The 20999-nt window shown below is 44.6% G+C and overlaps 1 protein-coding gene across 4 annotated transcripts in view; it reads right to left on the bottom strand.

Moving 5' to 3' along the window:
• The window catches only part of LOC120516878 (uncharacterized protein C6orf118-like), a 50928-nt gene extending 30300 nt beyond the window's left edge, over positions 1-20628 (bottom strand). For 2 of the 4 annotated variants that reach the window (XR_005630931.1, XM_039738868.1), the window contains exons 1-2: positions 20404-20536; positions 1156-1869 (exon numbers count right to left, since the gene is read on the bottom strand). Coding sequence is in view for 3 of the 4 variants with exons in the window: in XM_039738868.1 (XP_039594802.1) it covers positions 1156-1869; positions 20404-20466 (777 nt within the window). In the remaining variant the exon portion in view is untranslated. Of the gene's footprint in view, positions 1-1155; positions 1870-2146; positions 2218-20403; positions 20537-20567 lie in introns of those variants that run through there. The other 2 variants (XM_039738869.1, XM_039738870.1) reach the window with 2 other exon arrangements.
• Between the last annotated feature and the right edge of the window lie 371 nt (positions 20629-20999).

Consider the following 20999-nt stretch of genomic DNA (forward strand, 5'->3'; position numbering starts at 1 on the left):
GCTGCACTAGACCAGCCTGCGAGCGTCAGCGTTGGCCTCTGTGTGCTTGCGTGCAGCCAGTTCAAGCGCAGTGGGCTCGGTGATTTACTGAATTTCTTCAATGGCGTCAGTTGCACCTTGTACATATAATAATGGATTGTTGCATTAGTTTTTTTTTTTTTATAGTTTTTGCAGTTTATTGGCAGTGTGTTTAGTTCGCACTAAAATGATCAGTGTTGCAGTAATTGTGATGCTCTTTGCATGAAAAAAATGTGTTCCATTAAAATTTCACTTCTTCTTGGTGAATTGTGACATTTAATTAAAAAGTGCAGCAAAAAAGTATGTGGCGTCCGGGTGTGAATTAACTCCCCAAGTATGTGGCAGTTTAAGGGTTAAAGGATAGAGACCTGCCAGGGAATTTTAACCTCACTTTTAAAGGATTATTTATTGGATGACTTGGTTTTTAACCTCGACTACTTGCATTGTTTGATGGATTATTTATTTATTGAGGGAAGATTGGACTGCACTATTTGGACACCTTGTTTTTGAATTGCTTTTAATAAAAGCACTTTGTCACTTTTTACACCTGTCCCTTTGTCTGCAACGTATGTGTCCTCATCTGCCCGGCTCTCCTCAGTTACAGTATCGAGGGTGGAGGGTTTAAGAGGCTCCCAAACAGGAGTTGAAGCATGGAGCCAAGCCACACTGTCACACTCTTACACTCACCGCGGCTCAGTGATGCTCCACCACCCCAGAATTGGATTAAGTGGGTTCAGGGTAGGAAAGATTAAAAGATGGATTCATGGGTTGCAAAAGATACAACTTCTGAAGCTAATCCATATCTGAGTAGAGCTGCTGTCTATTTTAGAAAAATGAAGCTACTCTACTCTGGTTGACATACAGACTCACTCCTACCAGTTACCATAATGGCACATCTTTAGGGTGGAAGAAGAAAGCCAAACACACTAGGGGAGAACATTCAAACTCCACACACAAGACGCTGCAGACCACTGCAAATCAGGAGCTCATGTGCTGTGAGGAAGTAAATGGTGGTGCGTCACCTTATGAAACTTAAAAATGTGAAGCCAAACTGAGGCTGACATTGACTTGCAATTTAAACAGGGCTCAGGACTGTAAGACGATGATGTTTGTGTCATCCAAACTGTACTTTCCTACCTTGTGAAGTCTCTGTTCGTGTCTTTCCGCTGCTCTGCGTTCACTCAGACGTTGCTTTTCTGACATATCCTGCTTCCTCAGGACAGTCCTTTCCAACCCAAGTAACATGCTAAACTGGTCTCTTTTTGTCAAGCCGCTGAGATAAGGCTGCATAACATTGGGAATGTCATCATTTTGGAAGCCAAAACTCCTTCTATACTTTGATTCATGAGTTTTCAGCAAAATGGCTGAGCCTCCTAGCACGCGTAAGGATTCTCCTGGAATTTTGTTATTTTCAGGCCCTGAGATCTGAACCTCAACTTTGCTTTTTGTAATGGGCGTCCCAAACGGGGTGATGGGTGTCTTCACATTGGCAACGGTGTACTTTAGCACATCTGGCTCCAGCTGAGGCCACTCGGAAGACGTTGTGCTCGGGTTTCGAGTGAAGTCAGCAGCAGGCTCTTTCATGCTGTGTCCCAACATCAGTGACTCCCCCTGTTTTCTTGGAGGTCCCCTTTCTCTCAGATGGACCATTGGTTGTTTGGCACTCTCCCAGGTGGTTGCGTCGTTTTTTTTTCTTGTCAGCTTTGGCAGTTTGTTGGGGTTCAGGTGTCCTGAGGTATAAACCATGATGTCAGCTTTGTGGGCCTCATCGATTCCTTGCAGGAGCTCCCTGAGGGTCTTGTTGGGCACGGCACACTGCATCTCCTCTCGCTGAGCTTTCAAAAGAGAAGCCTAGAGAAAGAAACGGCAAAATGAGAAACGGTTTCTGTTCTTGGCTGTCTGTCTGTAAATCATAGGGGGCAAGTTTGAGGCAAATGATACAGTCACAGGAAATCATCCTGTGACACTGGTTAAAAGTTAAATGCATTCAGTTATGCCAAGAAATTAAATCATATTTTAGGGATATGTAACAGGACACATGATTAGCTTTTATATTTCAAACACCCACAATGGCTGCTTCATTATTCCCACTAGTAGTTGTTATTAGTTTAAATTAAAAGTTGGTCACCCTTGTTCTTTCATGACATCATCATGGACTCAGTAAGATCTTAACAGCAGGCCGAAGAGATGCCAGTCCGCGTCGACTCCCAGGTGCCCCCTTGTGAATCAGCTGGTGGTGGATGTCCATGGTGTAGACCATCTCATCCTACAGATTCTCAAATGGGCTGAAATGCAGTGATCGTGGAGGGGACGGAATGACAATGTTTCAGACTTTTCTGCCTTGATAGACTGAAGCATTGTCTGCCTGTGTCATGAAATGGCCGAGTTCAAAAACACTTCCAATGCTGCCCACTACAGGGGGGGAAAAAACACCATCAAAATAGTCTGACTAGAATCCCAAAGGGCCAAGACGAATCTCGATAAAGCCTGTGCAGACGCAAACCTCCGAAGAAAGACACAGAAAACAGACTCCCAATATGGCATCCAAAAAATCTAGTCAAGACGGAGCAGAGTTACAGTTACACAGTCCCAATACACAAATCCAAAGACGAAACCGAGAAACACAGCACAGGTTCGATATCCGGTATATCAAAAGGCAATAGCAAAAGCACAGATACTCACAAGATCTCTCCACTCCATGGCGTTCAAAGAACTGTCAGGAACTATGGGAGGGCCCCTTAAATAGGCTAGAGGGCCATTTCTGGCAGTGATGGGCAAGTGGCCCTGCCCCTTTAGGAGCCACCCACAAAACACAAAGGCCATTCCCCTTTACCAACCCACACAAAAATGAAAAACAGATAAAATAAACATTAATATGAATAAATGGAATAAAAATTAAACAAAACAAACACGGGACACAATTTAGAACACCGGCCAGGGGTAACACGCCAGCTGAACCGTGACACGCTGAAAAACTCCACTCAAAGGTGGGCACTCAGCCACCACTCAGTCAAATGTTCCTATCTTTGTGGGCCACTTCACCCTATTAGACCACCACCGCCACCCTGACACACCATAGGATGGAGTCAGTCAAGGGGCCGAATGTCACATCCTGGACCTCCCATCAGCAGGAATCAGCAAGAACTGGGACTGAACAGATGAGCAGAAGCCGGCCCTGTCCTCCAGTATTCAGCGTTGTTATTCCTGAGCCCAATTCAACTGAATCTTCTCATTATTCACGAACAAAGTGAGCCTTGGTTTCTGGTGCCATACTGTCCACGCTGTAAGGCGTATTCACTGGTTAATCTGCACAATATGTGTCGGCCATCACTGGCCCCCTTTACCAGTCATTTATTTCAGGGCTTCTGTTGGCTTTAGGTGGTGGTCCATTCTGCTGTACCCATAACACAGCCAGGCATGAAGACCACATTAAGATTGTTTACCCTTGCTGATCGATTGGAGCATCTTAGTGAGACATTCATGAATCGGATCGAAATAGCCGAACATCTAGCTGCCAGTGCCGAGGAAAGAGCAGTAAATGTCAGTTCGGAATGTAAAAAACTCGGAGAAAAACTTGGAGACAGACTGGCTGCTTTAGAAGATGGGAATAGAAGGTATAATGTCAGAATTGAAGGCTTGCCGGAGAATCGAGAAAGTTTAAACCCGGTGAAATTCGCAACTGAACTTTTTTCTAAAATAATCGGGGGCGACTTTAAAGCAGAATCTGAGATAGCAGCGCTTATCGCAGCACGCTGATCAAACACCGCCAGACCCGACCAAGATCTTTTATAGTCCGTTTTGAACGATTGTCATTTAAGTTAGAGGTGATGGAACTCCTCAGGAAAAAAAAGGAAGATATTAAATGTGAAGATTGCCAAATTCGCGTCTTCCCTGACTTCTCTCCAGCAACAGCTATCAAACGCCGCCTTCTATAATATTAAACAGCTGCACGGCAAGCCAATGTCAAATACGGCCTCCTGTATCCGCAAAACTGAAAGTGGAATGGCAGGGGCATTTCTATGTTTTCGCTAGCAAGGAGGAGGCAGAAAACGAGTTAAGAAAGCTGATCCCGGGACTATTCTGATACATAATTGTGAGTCATGGCGGTAAATGATAAAGCTAGGATTAATAATCTACTGTCTGATCTATTTGTTTTAAAATACGGGTTTTTTTATCAGCATATATTCTCATATTCTTATATTATTATTACTTACTTATTACTTATCATTACTTAGTATTACTAGGGCTAAATGTTTGTGTTTTATTGTGCTTAATTACGTTTTCCTCCTCTTTTTCCTTTTTTTTTCTTTTCTAATTATTTCATGTGTACCCTAAATGAGACTGTTCAATATCATACCCTTGGTTTGCTGTTATTGCTATTACTGCATTAAGACTTGTTATGCTTGTTTTGGACACATCTTTAACACCATCACCTGGGTTTATTATCTGGGGATATCATCTTAATGCACTAAAATTGATGAAGATTATATGTATGTATGTGTATATATATATATATATATATATATGTGTATATGTATATATATATATGTATATTAAGTGCAAAATTCTTTTCTTTTTTTTTTTCTTTTTCCTCTTTTAAAGACTATATTGGTAACAGATATCTCTATCTTTTAACCTTAAAGCGCCACTGCATGGGGGCTTGATGTGCTTTGGACGTGCTCTGTCTCTGGGTATGTCAGAGGACTGGGACTGCATGAAGTGGGTTTTAGCCTCACCTGGGGAGGCAAAAAGGGAGGGTGGGGGTTAAGGGGAAGAGAAAGAGAGCAGGCTTGATCTATATCTAATCTATCATCTCAATCTTTATAATTATAACTATCAACGTAATAATAAGCTGCATGGCAACAACTCTTGGGGAATAGGAAATTAAGACCTAAACTATTTCACTTCCAGTTAAGACTATAATATGACACCAAAACTCAGAATCAGTGTCTCCATGATGGGACAGTTAACTTCGTAAGCTGGAATGTTAAAGGCCTGAATCACGAATTAAAGAGAAAGAAAGTACTTTCTCACCTAACAGGTCTAAATGCTAAAATAGTATTTTTACAGGAAACCCACTTACTAAGTAAGGATCAGTTCCGCTGCAAAAGACTGGACTGGCCAAATGTTCCATTCTAGTTTTACAAAGAAAACTAGAGGGGTGGGAATTCTCATACATAGAACAGTACCATTTGTAGCATCAGATGTAGTATTGGATCCTGAAGGGAGATATGTGATGGTCATGGGAGACTTATCTAACTGTAAAATGATTTTGATAAATGTTTATGCACCTAATGTTGATGATAAGGAATTTATACAAAATTTATTTGCATCCATTCCCAATCTGAACACTCATAAACTTATAATGGCTGGGGACTTTAATTGTGTTCTAAATCCACTTTTAGATAAGACTTCCTCCACAGGGGAACGCAACTAACACCGCAAAGATAATTACAAAGTTTATAACTGATCACAACTTATCAGATCCCTGGAGGTTTTAAACCCAAATTCAAGAACATATTCTTTCTACTCACCAGTACATCATTGCTACTCAAGGATTGATTACTTCTTTATAGATAATAACTTCTTGCCTAAGATTAAATCTTGTAAATACGATGCTATTGTTATTTCAGACCATGCTCCGATGATCTTGGAGCTGAAATTACTAAGCCCCATACACTCACCCCGCAGATGGCGCCTCAATCCGCTTCTATTAGCTGACGAGAATTGTACTGAATTTATATCCAAACAAATTGAATTCTTTCTAGAGACAAATACATCCCCTGAGATCTCTGCAGGAACACTCTGGGAAACTCTTAAGGCCTTCTTAAGAGGACAGATTATCTCATATCTTTCCCACAGAAATAAATCCGCAAGAAAGTAGCAGAGATAAAAAGCGAAATTACTAAAATAGATGAAGAACATGCCAGACTACCAAGCGAGACTCTACATAAGAGGAGGCAGGCTCTACATTCAGAATTAAACCTCTTGACAACTAAAGAAACCGAACAACTAATTTACAAATCCAGACATCATTATTATGAACATGGAGAGAAAGCTAATAAGCTTTTAGCGCAACAAATTCACAAGCAAGAAGTGCGCAACGCAATCTCGGTAATTACTAACACGAATGGAGATAAAATCATCGAACACAAAAATATAATGTGCACTTTTAGAGACTACTATAAATCCCTATATACTACTGAGTTTAAAGAAGACAATATACAATCTAATGCATTTCTGGATAAATTACAGATACCACAAATTGACGCTATTAGTGTGGAGGAGCTCGATAAACCTCTGTCATTATCAGAATTACTGGATGCTATAAAGTCACTCCAAGGTGGAAAAGCAGCAGGCCCTGATGGCTACCCTGCAGAGTTTTACAAGAAATTCTCCGCTCAGCTAGCTCCCTCCTATTAGCAACATTTACAGAAGCCAGAGATAACCAATCTCTTCCACAAACCTTTCGCCAAGCACTAATCACTGTCTTTCCAAAACAAAATAAGGACTTATTACAATGTGCATCATACAGACCAATTTCACTTCTGAATAACGACGTTAAAATACTCTCTAAAATCATAGCTAGAAGGATGGAGAAAGTGCTCCCCTCGTAATATCACAAGACCAAACTGGATTTATTAGGGGCCGACACTTATCTTCAAATCTTCGACGCCTGTTTAATGTAATATACTCACCAACTAAATCAAACACCCCAGAAATATTATTATCATTGGATGCAGAAAAGCATTCGACATGATTGAATGGAAATACCTTTTACTATTTTGGAGAAGTTTGGGTTTGGCCCAACATTTGTGCATGGATTAAATTACTGTATACTAACCCAGAAGCTTCAGTTTGCATCAATAACATTTGCTCAGACTACTTTAAACTAGAACGTGGCACAAGACAAGGATGCCCTTTGTCACCACTGCTGTTTGCAATTGCCATTGAACCACTGGCAATACATTGTCGAAATACTGATCAGATAAAGGGGATTAGCAGAGAAGGACTGGAACAGAAAATCTCATTATATGCAGATGACATGGTACTGTATATATCGGACCCAGAAAATTCTGTGCCTGCAGTCTTAGCAGCACTCACAGAATTTCAAAAGCTCTCTGGTCTCAGAATTAATCTGAATAAAAGTGTACTCTTTCCGTGAATTCGCAAGCATATAATATTAGATTAGACACCCTTCCTTTTATCATTGCAGAACAGTTTAAATACCTCGTAAACATCACAAGTAAACATAAAGCTCTTTATCAAAAAAATTTCGTCGTCTGTATGGAAAAAATTAAACAAGACTTTGTCACACACGTGCGCATGGGAGGCAGCTAAAGGGCTTGAGTGAAGGCAGTTCGGAGGCATGCCGGGGTGTGGCAGAGTGCACTGACTCTTTTCTCCTTGCCTGTAGACCATCCCCGGGGGATTTCACCTGGATCTCCTGACATCACTTCCGGGACTGAGCCAATGGAAGTCGGCCACACCAGCTCCAGTCCCTCTGATGTCACCTCCGGCTACGAGCCAATGGTGGAAGACCACGTGCCAGATCCATACGACCTCACTTCCTGTCTCCCCCTTTAAAACCTGCCCCTTTTCCTTTGTTTCCTCAGTCTTGTTTTGGACTCGTTGTATGCACTTCAGTGCTCTGTATTTTTACAATAAAAACGACTTTGCAGCCAGGATACCACAATATACGGGTGGCTGCCCCAACTCTTTATCTGTCCATGTCTCGTTCTTGTGACAGTGGCGAGTCGGCAGGATGGAGAAGTCCCAGAGGAGAAGGGGACAGGACCTGCAATATACCCAGGTGGGAGCGTACCGGGCCGAGTCTTCAGGCGGGGAGGGTGCCCCGCGGTCCGGCGTGACCCGGTGCGGGCTCCGCTCCCAGCACTCATAACTAGGCCATCTGGAGAGGCCAGGGAGTGTGCGGGTGGGGCTCACAGAATTGGGCTGCCCTGGAGGGGGAGGCAAAGGGACTCAGTATGCTCTCTGGGGAGAGTGCCTGCCTCCCTGAAACCAAAGCCCCATTTACCACCTAGGGGTGCCCCAGACTGGCAGGTGAATAAAATAAAAATGGAGGTTGGACCCTGAGCGGCCGACCAACAACAAGCCTGGTCCTTATGGGCAATGGTAGGGCATTGGCTACGGCCATTTGAAAACACGCCCTACCAAATAATAGAGCAGGTAGCTTGCTATCTGCTCCTGGAAGCGCTTCCCCGTGGCTTCACCCAGCCGGTTTGGGGCGAGCAGTTTAAGAACATGTCTGAGCTCATAGAGCTTATGGAGACGCAGAGGGCGGCCTCACACTCTGGGGGAGCAGAACCGTCCTCATGTCAAACCCAGCCGGGGTACGTTCCAAAACCTAACCCCTCCCTGTACAATCCGGAGCTCGAGGCGTCCGCGGCGCTGGCGCGCAAAACCGCTTGGGGCAAGGAGGAATGCAGGTGGAGGGCGAGGAGGGGTTGGTGTGCTCGCTAATCCGTTGGCGGTCCCACATACTGGCGTGGTGATCGCCAACGGACACAAGACCACAGGTTTGTTCGACTCCGCAGCAACATTTCCATTGTTGCCCGCCGCTTTGTGCAACCGCAACAGTGGCTAAAATTTAAGACCGGTATAACCTGTGTCCACGGAGACATCCGCTGGTACAGGTCCGCCGCTGTGTCATCAGTTACGGAGGGTCAGTTCAGAACTCACCGTAGCGTCCTACCTGATCCTCCACACCCGGTGATACTAGGGCGGACTGGTCTAAAATCAAAAGCGGTGAGACACATACCACTCCCGGGTTAATTTGGGCCTCGTTATGGACGGAGATAACCCGTCTCAAGCTGCCTCCACGCCGTGTAATCAGCCGGCAGAGAGAGACGGCGTCGCCCTGACTGGCGTGGCAACTCCCGGCCGCCGCTGGCTAACACGTCATCCACCACGCGCGGGCGGAGCGGGAGAAACCACGCCCATTGAGGTCGGCGCTGACCCTCTCTCCGTGTTGCGGTTCCAATTTAAAGAAACGCCGGCTTCTTTTAGAAGGGAGCAATGGAATGATGACTCCCTGAAGTTTGTAAAAAATGCAGTGGTCCTTGTCAATGGCCAGCGCACTAATCAGTCGATGCCACAGGGCCCCTACTTTGTGCTAGATAATGACCTCCTTTACCGTGTAGCAATGCATGACGGGCAGGAGACGAGGCTGCTGCTAGTGCCGCGTACCTTCCGCGGCAGGTCTGCGAGCTAGCACACGCCCACCTCCTAGGTGGCCACCTGGGCACCGAAAAAACTCTGGAGCGGATCAAGCTCCGTTTCTACTGGCCAGGAATTAATGAGGAGGTTCGTCGCTTTTGCGCTTCCTGCCCGGAGTGTCAACTGCGACAAATTCCTAGGAGGGACCGTGCTCCTCTCGTTCCTATTCCACTGATTGACGTTCCCTTCCACAGAATCGGGGTCGACCTGGTGGGACCCTGGAGCCCTCAGCCCGAGGACACAAGTACATTTTAGTCCTCGTGGATTACGCTACACGATACCCCGAAGCTGTTCAGTTGCTCAGCTACCTCTAAAGCCATCGCACGGGAATTACTAGGGTATTGGCGTGGGGATCCCCAAAGAAGTCTTGACAGACCAGGGGACCCCTTCACCTCGGAAACGTTCAAGGAGACTGCCAGATTACTGAAAATAAAGCATTTAAAGACCTCGTGTATCATCCTCAAACCGACGGATTAGTAGAGAGGTTTAATCAAACTCTCAAGCAAATGCTGCGTAAGGTGGTCAGCGAGGATGGAAGGAACTGGGATCAGCTCCTCCCCCTCGTCCTTTTGCCTATCGGAAGTCCCACAAGCCTCCACGGGTTCTCCCCTTTGAACTACTGTACGGGCGACAACCTCGGGGCATATTAGATATTTTGAAAGAAGGCTGGGAAGAAGAGGCTCTTCCCTCCACAAACATACTGGAGTATATCGCGCAGTTACGCGATAGATTTGGAAAGATTCGGCCTGTCCTTAAAAGTCACATGGAGGAGGCTCAAGCAGCACAGGCCGGTACTACAACGCGCACGCCTCTTGGGAGTTCCGCCCGGAGATCGGGTCATGGTCCTAGTGCCTACCTCCCACTCTAAATTGCTTGCCCACTGGCAGGGCCCCTACGGTTAAGGAGAGGAAGGGACTGGTCGACTATTTGGTGAGTCAACCCAATCGCCGGCCAAAGGAGCGGTTTATCATGTGAACCTGCTGAAACCGTGGAAGGACAGGGACCCCGATCCCTCCTCCGCCAGCCCGCTCACTCTTCGCTCACACACACGACCTTAACCGCACGGACTTAAGTCCCAGACAGCGGCAGGAGCTGGAAACAGTTATCCGGACCGCTCGGGAGGTAGTCAGTGAGAACCCGGAAGGACCTCTCTGATTGAGCACAACATCGTGACAGAGCCCGGGTTGTTGTCCGAGAACGCCCGTATCGTCTTCCCGAGGCAAAAGGCTGAAGTGGAGCTTGAGATCAAGCGCATGCTGGAGCTAGGTGTGATTGAGGAAAGTTATAGTCCCTGGTCCAGCCCCATTGTGCTCGCCGGTAAGCCTGACGGAAGTTGGAGGTTCTGCAATGACTTCCGCCGGCTTAATCAAGTCTCCCAATTTGATGCTTATCCAATGCCGCGTGGGCGACCTCCTCGAGAGGCTTGGACAGGCTCAATACCTGACCACACTTGACATGACGAAAGGGTACTGGCAGGGTACTTTAACGGACTCCGAAGGTAAAACCGCTTAGTACCCCTAGCGGACACTGGCAGTATCGTGTCCTTCCATTTGGGTTACACGGGCTCCAGCAACCTTTCAGCGTCTGGTGGACAAAGTGCTTCGCCTCATAACTCATACAGTGCTGCCTACCTGGATGACGTGGTCATCTATTCCAGCACATGGAAGGAACACCTACAGCATGTCCAAGCGGTATTACGTGACACTTGGCGAGGCGGGCTCGGATTAATCCCAGAAATGCTTCTTGGATTAAGCGAGGCCAAATATTTAGGCTACCTGGTGGGTCGGGTACCGTAAGGCCACAGTGCTCCAAAATTGATGCCATTCTGAAATGGCCCGTCCATGAAAGCGGCAGGTCCAAGCCTTTCGGTTAGCGGGTACTACCGCCGGTTTGTACCTCGGTTTTGAGAGAGCGCGCCTTGACTGATTTAACAAAGAAGAGGGCCCGAACATTGTGGCATGGACTGAAAAACAGCGCTGCATTTGGTGACTTAAAGCAGGCCCTTACGCCCACACCTGTTTTGATGGCACCTAACTATTCATTGCCTTTCATCCTCCAGACGGACGCTTCGGACACAGGCCTGGGCGCCGTGCTGAGCCAAAGCGTCGATGGTGTGGAGCACCCCATCATGTTCCTGAGCCGGAAACTGTTGGACCGGGAGACCAGGTATGCTGCGGTGGAGAGGGAGGCTCTGGCGATTAAATGGGCGATTACTCAGCTGAGGTACTACCTGTTGGGCGGAATTCACCCTTGTCACGGACCATGCACCCTACAGTGGATGGCCCTCCACAAGGAGTCGAATCCGCGGGTCACCCGGTGGTTTCTTGACCTGCAGCCGCAAGTTTTCGCTGCGTTCATCGCCGGGCGCTCTCCACGCCAACGCTGATGCCTTTCTCGGGTTCACGACCTCTCGGTTAGGTCGCCCGACCCGCCGGGTCTGGGCTAAGGGGGCCTTGTCACACACGCGCATGGGAGGCAGCTAAAGGGCTTGAGTGAAGGCAGTTCGAGGCATGCCGGGGTGTGGCAGAGTGCACTGACTCTTTTTCTCCTGTGCCTGTAGACCATCCCCGGGGGATTTCACCTGGATCTCCTGACATCACTTCGGGACTGAGCCAATGGAACTCGGCCACACCAGCTCCAGTCCCTCTGATGTCACCTCGACTCTGAGCCAATGGTGGAAGACCACGTGCCAGATCCATACGACCTCACTTCCTGTCTCCCCTTTAAAACCTGCCCCTTTCCTTTGTTTCCTCAGTCTTGTTTTGGACTCGGTTGTATGCACTTCAGTGCTCTGTATTTTACAAGAAAAACGACTTTGCAGCCAGGATACCACAATATACGGGTGGCTGCCCCAACTCTTTATCTGTCCATGTCTCGTTCTTGTGACAACTTGCATAGATGGTCAACCCTTCATCTCACACTAGCTGGAAGAATTAACACTGTTAAGATGAATATTCTTCCTAAGCTCCTTTTTATTTCAAAACATACCAATATACATTAATAAATCGTTCTTTAAGCAATTAGATTCAACAATAACCTCATTTATTTGGAATTCTAAACATCCACGCATCAAAGAGCGACCCTACAAAGACAAAAGGCAGAAGGCGGCATGGCTCTACCTAACTTCCAGTTTTATTACTGGGCGCAAATATACAGGCGATAAGAACCTGGACACAAATAGAAGAACATACACAGGCATGGACCGCAATAGAAGTAAAATCCTGCAGTACTTCTTTGTATTCCTTGCTTTGTGCTCCAATAAACACACGTTATCGGCAATACACTAATAACCCAATTGTGCTCCACTCACTTAGAATCTGGAACCAATGTAGAAAGCATTTTAAGACGGAGAAGCTTCTTTCTGTGGCCCCTGCAAAGAACCACCTCTTTCAACCCTCACAAACATATGCAGTTTTAATATCTGGAAAAAATTTGGAATTAACTTGCTTAGAGACCTTTATATAGACAACGTCTTTGCATCCTATGAACAATTACGTTCCAAATTTAACATTCCAGCTACAAATTTCTTTCACTATCTTCAAATCAGGAACTTTGTTAAACAGAACCTTCCAGATTTTCCTCATCTTGCACCCTCATCCACGCTGAAAAAATTATTGCTCAATTTCAAGGAGTTAGACTCCATCTCTACAATATATAAAATCCTTTTACAATCCCTTCCTTTCAAAGATCCAAGAGGACACTGGGAAAATGACCTCTCAATTAATATATCAGAAAAGGAGTGGAAAGTAGCAATGCAGAGAATTCACTCAAGCTCCATATGCTAAAGCATACAATTATACAACTCAAAATTATATATCGAGCACATCTGTCTCGACTAAAACTCTCCAAAATGTTTCCAGGGCATGATCCAACCTGCGAACGTTGCACCAAGCCCCAGCCTCACTAGGTCACATGTTCTGGGCCTGCACCAAATTAACATTATTCTGGACAAAAATTTTTAATTACCTCTCAGACAGTCTTGGACTCACAATCCCTCCTCACCCATTAACAGCTGTGTTTGGGGTTCTTCCAGAGGGTCTTAAAGTGGAGAAAGACAAACAAATTGTGATTGCATTCACTACACTGTTGGCACGCAGACTTATTCTGATAAACTGGAAGAACCCAAACTCTCCTCTTTTAAGTCAGTGGGAAACTGATGTGTTATACTATTTAAAATTGGAAAAATCAAATACTCAGTTAGAGGATCCATTACAGACTTTTTCAAAACATGGCAGGATCTAATCAGTAATATTTTGAAATGATTTTATAAAGCACAGAGAATTTGTTGATTTAGGTATTTTTAAAAGCCTTAAATTTTACACCGTTTGGCTTGCTCTCTCTCTCAAGGGTGGGGATCGATCTGTTCTTAGCATAATTCTTTTTTTTTTGTAAAAACTTGATTGCTATGTATTGATTGTAATAAAATTAATAAATAAATAAATAAATAAAAAAAAAGATTGTTTACCCTGACAGACTCATTGCGACTTATCAAGCACCTTCTAAAGTTTAGACATGCCAAAAATGCACTTGACGTGTGGATTCATGCCAAGCTCGGCTTAACAGCGTTGCCTGTGCATGTGTCGGCCATCACTGGCCCCCTTAACCGCTCATTTATTTCCAACTACAGGGCTTCTGACCAGCTGTAGGTGGTGGTCCATTCTGCTATACCCATAACACGGCCAGGCATGAAGACCACCTTCTAAAGTTTAGATGTGACCAAACTGCACTTAACATGAGGATTCCCACCAAGCTCGACTTCACAGCGTTGCACTTTGAGCTACTGTTTGTATGAAAATGTGCTATATAAATAAAAGTTGTTGTTGTTCTTAAGCAGTCAGTGGCCACCATGCTTACTCAAGATGTCACTGTGGCCACAGATCAACAGTTAGGCTAACGAACTGGTACCGTTAGGCTCCATTTTTGCTCATCTGTTTGAGTCTGCTTCATCTTCCTGCACGTCTGTGTCTCTATGCGTAGGCCTCATGTACTCTTATTACAGCACGAAGAGCGTACATTTAGTGAGGGGCACAGTACAAAAATCAACTCCATTGTGGTGCCAGGATTTACATTAATTGAAATGTACATGGCAATAGCGGTGCCCGATGGTATAGCGATGGCTGCTGCCCGGCTGCTTAGACTGGGTAGGGCATGTTGGGCAAGCTAAGCACTTCTCACTCGGCCTCCAGGCCTGCCAGCGCCCATCCACTGTACAAAACCCTACAGAGTGTGCTGGGAAGGCCGAAGACCTGAAAGTATGACCTTATGAAAGGGGAAGACCACTGCATGCAGACAAAGTGGTCTCAGAGAGGAGGAGAGGGTGTCACCTCACCATGCGAAACTTGCGGACAGGATGGCTATAAGATTACACAGTTCATGGCTTACTAAAATTAAATTGTTAATGGATGACTTTTCAGGCCATGAGTATCGCCAGCACAAACAGGAGGGCAATTTCAGGGGTCACTTCAGGCAATCAAAGAGGAGACTCCAGTTTGGCAGAAGCTCAAGGAGTCCGCTGTATTATCACTTATACTTGAGCAAACACCCGGAGAGGCGCCACCAGCTGCCCCTGGCTTTGTATCCCTGCCATGCTGACTACCTGCGTGGTCCTTCTGTGTTCTCTCTGTGTCTGCCGGGGTTGCTGTTCTGTGTTTTGCTTTGTGTCCCCCCCAACCTTTTATCTATGAGGGAGGACCAAAATCTTTAGATTTGTCAAACATTTCGTTGTCCACTTTTCGATGGATCTCGACATTTTAGGGTCCTCGATACCAAATACATCAAAATCTTGATGATGGGTGTGTTTGTCTGTGTGTCACAGTTTCTTAAGGATGGTCGAGAGCTAAAAGGGCCGTACGGAAAAATCCCAAACTCAAAACTTAAGTCTGTTATGAGATGACGATGTGCTGATTTGTTTTTCAGCCAAATTATGCAGGAGAAGAGGCATTCGTGAATACTGAGATTCTGCAATTAATTAGGAATTCTTTTCGTCAATTGTGATCGTAATGACTTATTTTATGACTAGAAAGTTCAGCATCAGAGCGGTAAATAATTACTGAAATGTTACAGAATCGTTCGGGTAACTTCGGGTAACCTACTGACGCTCACATCCAATTTTTTTGGTTACTCTGAGTTTCCTCACACATCCCAAGCATATGCGGCTTCGGTTGATTGGAAGCTCCTAAATGTCCCCGCATGTGGCAGCGCCATACCCATGACAGACTGGCCTGGCTTCTCGAAGCTCCCAGCACTTCTTGTTCTCCCAAACTGGATGAGCAGGTTACAAAATGGACAGATGGCAACTGGCAGAACCAAAAATAAATAAATATAACACAAAGACTGTATCTATGCAGGTTAGCCATTCGTCCATTTAATATTACCTAGGATGACAGGGAATTGGTGCCAGCCTACCCTTTTCAGCCTGACACAGGGTGGGAGCCGACCCCACATCCACAACGGGCCAGTTTCAAGTCAGTTCAACGTGAACGTCACTGGGAGGTGGGTGGGCTTTGCACTTCCCAGAGGAGAAACCCCATTTGACAAGAGGTGATTGAGGAAACGTCACAGTCCCAGTGACAGCGATGACAACCCGTCCAAACTGTTAGGCATCCCTGTTTAATCTCAAAATGGGAGCAGTAAAAAAATCGCTTAATCTACTCAAAAAATAATGTATTGAAAGAGAGAAAGACCCCCATTACAGTGCATCTGCAACTTACACCATTACAAGGTTTACCAAGATAGGTGATGTTTAGCTGCAAAACCGTCACACGTCCATAGTCATGACACACAAGGGGCACCACTTTCTCACCTTCCCATTCCAAACCACCCCAAAAACTACCCTCACATTTTAAAACAAACCACAAACCTTTGGCACAAATAATTTAAACTTTTTTATTACTCGTTTTCTGGGCATATTAGAAAACTTTAGATATCATTGATTACTTTCCTTTTTGTGTTTCCAATTTGGGCACAGGCAAGCGAGGTGACTTGCTTAGGGTCACACAGTGTCACCAGCAGGACCTGACCACACAACCTCAAGTCCTAACCTCTAAGCCACACTACACTACCGGTATTTTAAAATGGTCTCATCGACTCAGATTTTATTATGAAAAACAATTCTATATTTCAAAGACTCTGTTTCTCCTACATACCTTATACAGTCGATTCCGGTTAATCGGACCAGCCGCTTATTCAGACCAAACCCTAGAGAACTGAAACAGATCATATTACATAAGCCTAATATTGTTTGCTTATTTGGACCAAAATTCCATTTAATCGGACCAAAGAACGTGACAGAGAATAAGAAAAAGAAGCCACGAGTCGCCCGCAGAAAGCGGATGTAAAGCGTGTCAGCGACATCGGGAGGATCCCTGGGCTCCTCGTTAGATGTTTGTGGAGATTTTGTTCAAGTGCAGTGCGTCAACAGAATGCGTGAGATCACACTAGACAAGTTCATCAAACGTTGACTGGAATTTGGTAATTTAACCTTTTTTATTGTGCTTTGCATGCCGAGTGTCGTGTAGATCGTTTCGAAGAATTTGAAGATTTCTTTTTCAATAAACAAAGTTGTAAGCAACCGTACATGTACGTAGTTCTTGTTTGTACGTTCGCCATACGCTTGTGCAGCACAATAAAAGCCATAATGACATTTTAATATGTTACTTATAGCACGTCCCGTCTTGGTTACACATGTATAGGGCATGTTTGTGTAATCAGACCAGCCAGTTATTAGGACCAAAATGATCGCGTCCCGATGTGGTCCGATTAACAGGAATCGACTGTATATAATAAACGTCTACATGTGAAGGTGTGTCTGTCTGTCTGTCCGGCCTGGAAGTGAGAGGGGCAGTCGCGGTACGCAATCGGGGCCAGCACGTCGGCAAAACGAAACCTCCGAAGGAAGACAAAATCGCTTAGCCACTAACATCGGCAAAAACGGTATCCCTTTTACTTCTCCTTCCGCCAGTAATACACAAGCGATGTGAGCACATCGGCAAAACGAAACCTCCTAGGAGAGAGATTCCCCGAGTAGCTCCTTTCAATTACCTGACAGCTCTACGTTTCAATTTTTTTTCTGATGATTTCAAAAGTTTCAAGGACCCCAGGCTTTTTACAACACAGGCTTACACAGCTAGTTATACGTATATTATATGTATATACAGTGGTGTGAAAAACTATTTACCCCCTTCCTGATTTCTTATTCTTTTGCATGTTTGTCACACAAAATGTTTCTGATCATCAAACACATTTAACCATTAGTCAGATATAACACAAGTAAACACAAAATGCAGTTTTTAAATGATGGTTTTACTATTTAGGGAGAAAAGAAATCCAAACCTACATGGCCCTGTGTGAAAAACTAATTGCCCCCTGAACCTAATAACTGGTTGGGCCACCCTTAGCAGCAATAACTGCAATCAAGCGTTTGCGATAACTTGCAATGAGTCTTTACAGCTCTGGAGGAATTTTGGCCCACTCATCTTTGCAGAATTGTTGTAATTCAGCTTTATTTGAGGGTTTTCTAGCATGAACCGCCTTTTTAAGGTCATGCCATAGCATCTCAATTGGATTCAGGTCAGGACTTTGACTAGGCCACTCCAAAGTCTTCATTTTGTTTTTCTTCAGCCATTCAGAGGTGGATTTGCTGGTGTGTTTTGGGTCATTGTCCTGTTGCAGCACCCAAGATCGCTTCAGCTTGAGTTGACGAACAGATGGCCGGACATTCTCCTTCAGGATTTTATGGTAGACAGTAGAATTAATGATTCCATCCATCACAGCAAGCCTTCCAGATCCTGAAGCAGCAAAACTACCCCAGACCATCACACTACCACCACTATATTTTACTGTTGGTATGATGTGCTGTTTCTGAAATGCTGTGTTCCTTTTACGGCAGATGTAATGGGACATTTGCCTTCCAAAAAGGTCAACTTTTGTCTCATCAGTCCACAAGGTATTTTCCCAAAAGTCTTGGCAACCATTGAAATGTTTCTTAGCAAAATTGAGACGAGCCCTAATGTTCTTTTTGCTTAACAGTGGTTTGCGTCTTGGAAATCTGCCATGCAGGCCGTTTTTGCCCAGTCTCTTTCTTATGGTGGAGTTGTGAACACTGGCCTTAATTGAGGCAAGTGAGGCCTGCAGTTCTTTAGACGTAGTCCTGGGGTCTTTTGTGACCTCTCGGTTGAGTCGTCTCTGCGCTCTTGGGGTAATTTTGGTCGGCCGGCCACTCCTGGGAAGGTTCACCACTGTTCCATGTTTTTGCCATTTGTGATAATGGCTCTCACTGTGGTTCGCTGGAGTCCCAAAGCTTTAGAAATGGCTTTATAACCTTTACCAGACTGATAGATCTCAATTACTTCTGTTCTCATTTGTTCCTGAATTTCTTTGGATCATGGCATGATGTCTAGCTTTTGAGGTGCTTTTGGTCTACTTCTCTGTGTCAGGCAGCTCCTATTGAAGTGATTTCTTGATTGAAACAGGTGTGGCAGTAATCAGGCCTGGGGTGGCTACGGAAATTGAACTCAGGTGTGATACACCACAGTTAGGTTATTTTTAACAAGGGGCAATTACTTTTCACACAGGGCCATGTAGGTTTGGACTTTTTTTCTCCCTAAATAATAAAAACCATCATTTAAAAACTGCATTTTGTGTTTACTTGTGTTATATTTGACTAATGGTTAAATGTGTTTGATGATCAGAAACGTTTTGTGTGACAAACATGCAAAAGAATAAGAAATCAGGAAGAGGGCAAATGGTTTTTCACACCACTGTACATATATATATATATGTTATGTTTGTGTATATTATTAATGAATATGATTTATTTATTATTAGGCTCTTGTTCAGAAAGCGGACACCACTTGTTTTTAAGATTAGGCACCTACTCTAAATTTGTAACATTAGGACCCTGGTGTACCTGGCCTTATCCCCATAAATCTTCATTTCAGGGTTTGGAGTAGACGTAGACGTAGACCAGTCTAAAACAAACAACAAGAAGGAGCTGCCGTCCGCTTTCTCAACAAGACCCCTTTATTATTCTTATCTAAATTTAAATTTGTTTTCCTTTGCATGTAGCAACCTCTTTGAATGCAGTAAAACAATTTGAGCTACCACCTTTGTATGAAAATGTGCTTTTTAAAATAAATGTTGTTGCTGTTATTCATGTTTAAGTGTCAGGTTGAGACGTTCATTGGCCCATAACCTCGAAGGTTAAGTCCCACCAGGCTCCATCACGGACCTGCCTATCACATGCTGTTCGGCCCATTAGCTGCCTGTCGTTTTTACTTCCTCGTATATGACCTCAACATTTTGATGAACCTCAACGTTTTAGAGTCCGAAAATACCATTTTGGAATTGTGTGTGTGTGTAAACACGAGAACTTGAGTTCAGCTTCACTTAGGTTAACCAAATTTTGCATACATTGAGTACAAAAAGTTGACTTCTTTCCACTTTTGGGCTATTCCGTGGTACTTTACCTTTTATTCATGCAGCTGCAGGGTCCGATATTCAAATTTACTTTTATAATAATTGTTCAAAATATTAATTTGAGTTGATTTGTTATTGATGGTTCTTTAATGTCAATCAATCAAACAATCAACATTTATTTATATAGCACATATTCATACAAAAAAATGTAGCTCAAAGTGCTTTACAAAATGAATAGAAAAATAGAAGACACGATAAAAAATAAACATAAGTCAACATTAATTACTGTAATAATAATATAATAATAATTAATGTACGTAATATAAAAATATTCCGCGTCAGGCTCGAAAAGAGAAGTAATAAAACAGACAGACGTAGTAAAGTCTCACCAAAAAGTTTTTACTTGAACAATCAAGAAACAGAACGCCGAAGTCGTAACCCCAAACACACCCGTTTTAAGCACCCTCTCCGACCCCTCCTCCTATCCCAGGCCACGCCCCGCCTTAATCAATACCCCGCTGTCAGTCATCCGTGCTGTACTCCGCCCTCCATCAATCGGACCTAACAGTCAGTCAAAAAAAAAAGGCTTCAACCTGGCTGGGACGCTGCAATATAATCATTGTCTTGCGATTTATTCCTCAAATATCCATCCCCATACCTGAGTATACGAGAGAGTCTTAGGGAGACCACTCCCGATTTTTTTTTCTAACAGGTGGACTGGCTGCCTACTTTATTTAGTGCTGGCGTCCCGTCCCGAGCGGAATCTCTTTTGCGTCTCGCCTTGTGCGGCATCGATTCTGACGCTCCTAAAGTCAACAGATATGAAAATGGACAGGTGGCACCGTGCCGTCCGTGTCATAGAATTTGCCGTCTTTAGCATTCTCGTTACCCACCTGCGTCTAGAAGGAGCGACACGATTCCTCCTCGCCATGGAAACCACACTGTACACAAAGCACGTCACCGCAGAGCGCCGTCGCGGTCTTTTTACGCGCCGGCTTCGTGTCAAGAATCTTGTTTTAAGCGAAGCGGTCTTCACTTACATTTTTTTAACCATTAACTAAGCGACCGTATTCTGCCATGCAAAGTTATAAAGCAATAATTAATTTAATACATTTTTTGAGTGAAAAAGACACTAGAGAACTTTGCTAATGAGTAGGGGACTGAGTGCGGTAGCACGGCAATGACGCGACAACGGGAGCCACTCCAGTCACCGCCGTTTAAGGTAACGGCTCTTGCGGAAAAATTCAAAAGTAAAGTCGGATGACTCTCTGTAAGCAGGCCAAATACGAGTCGCAGGGATCCGAGGTATTAGGCTACCCACACTC

This window comes from Polypterus senegalus, chromosome 16 (assembly GCF_016835505.1).
Source record: "Polypterus senegalus isolate Bchr_013 chromosome 16, ASM1683550v1, whole genome shotgun sequence".
Taxonomy (NCBI): domain Eukaryota; kingdom Metazoa; phylum Chordata; class Cladistia; order Polypteriformes; family Polypteridae; genus Polypterus; species Polypterus senegalus.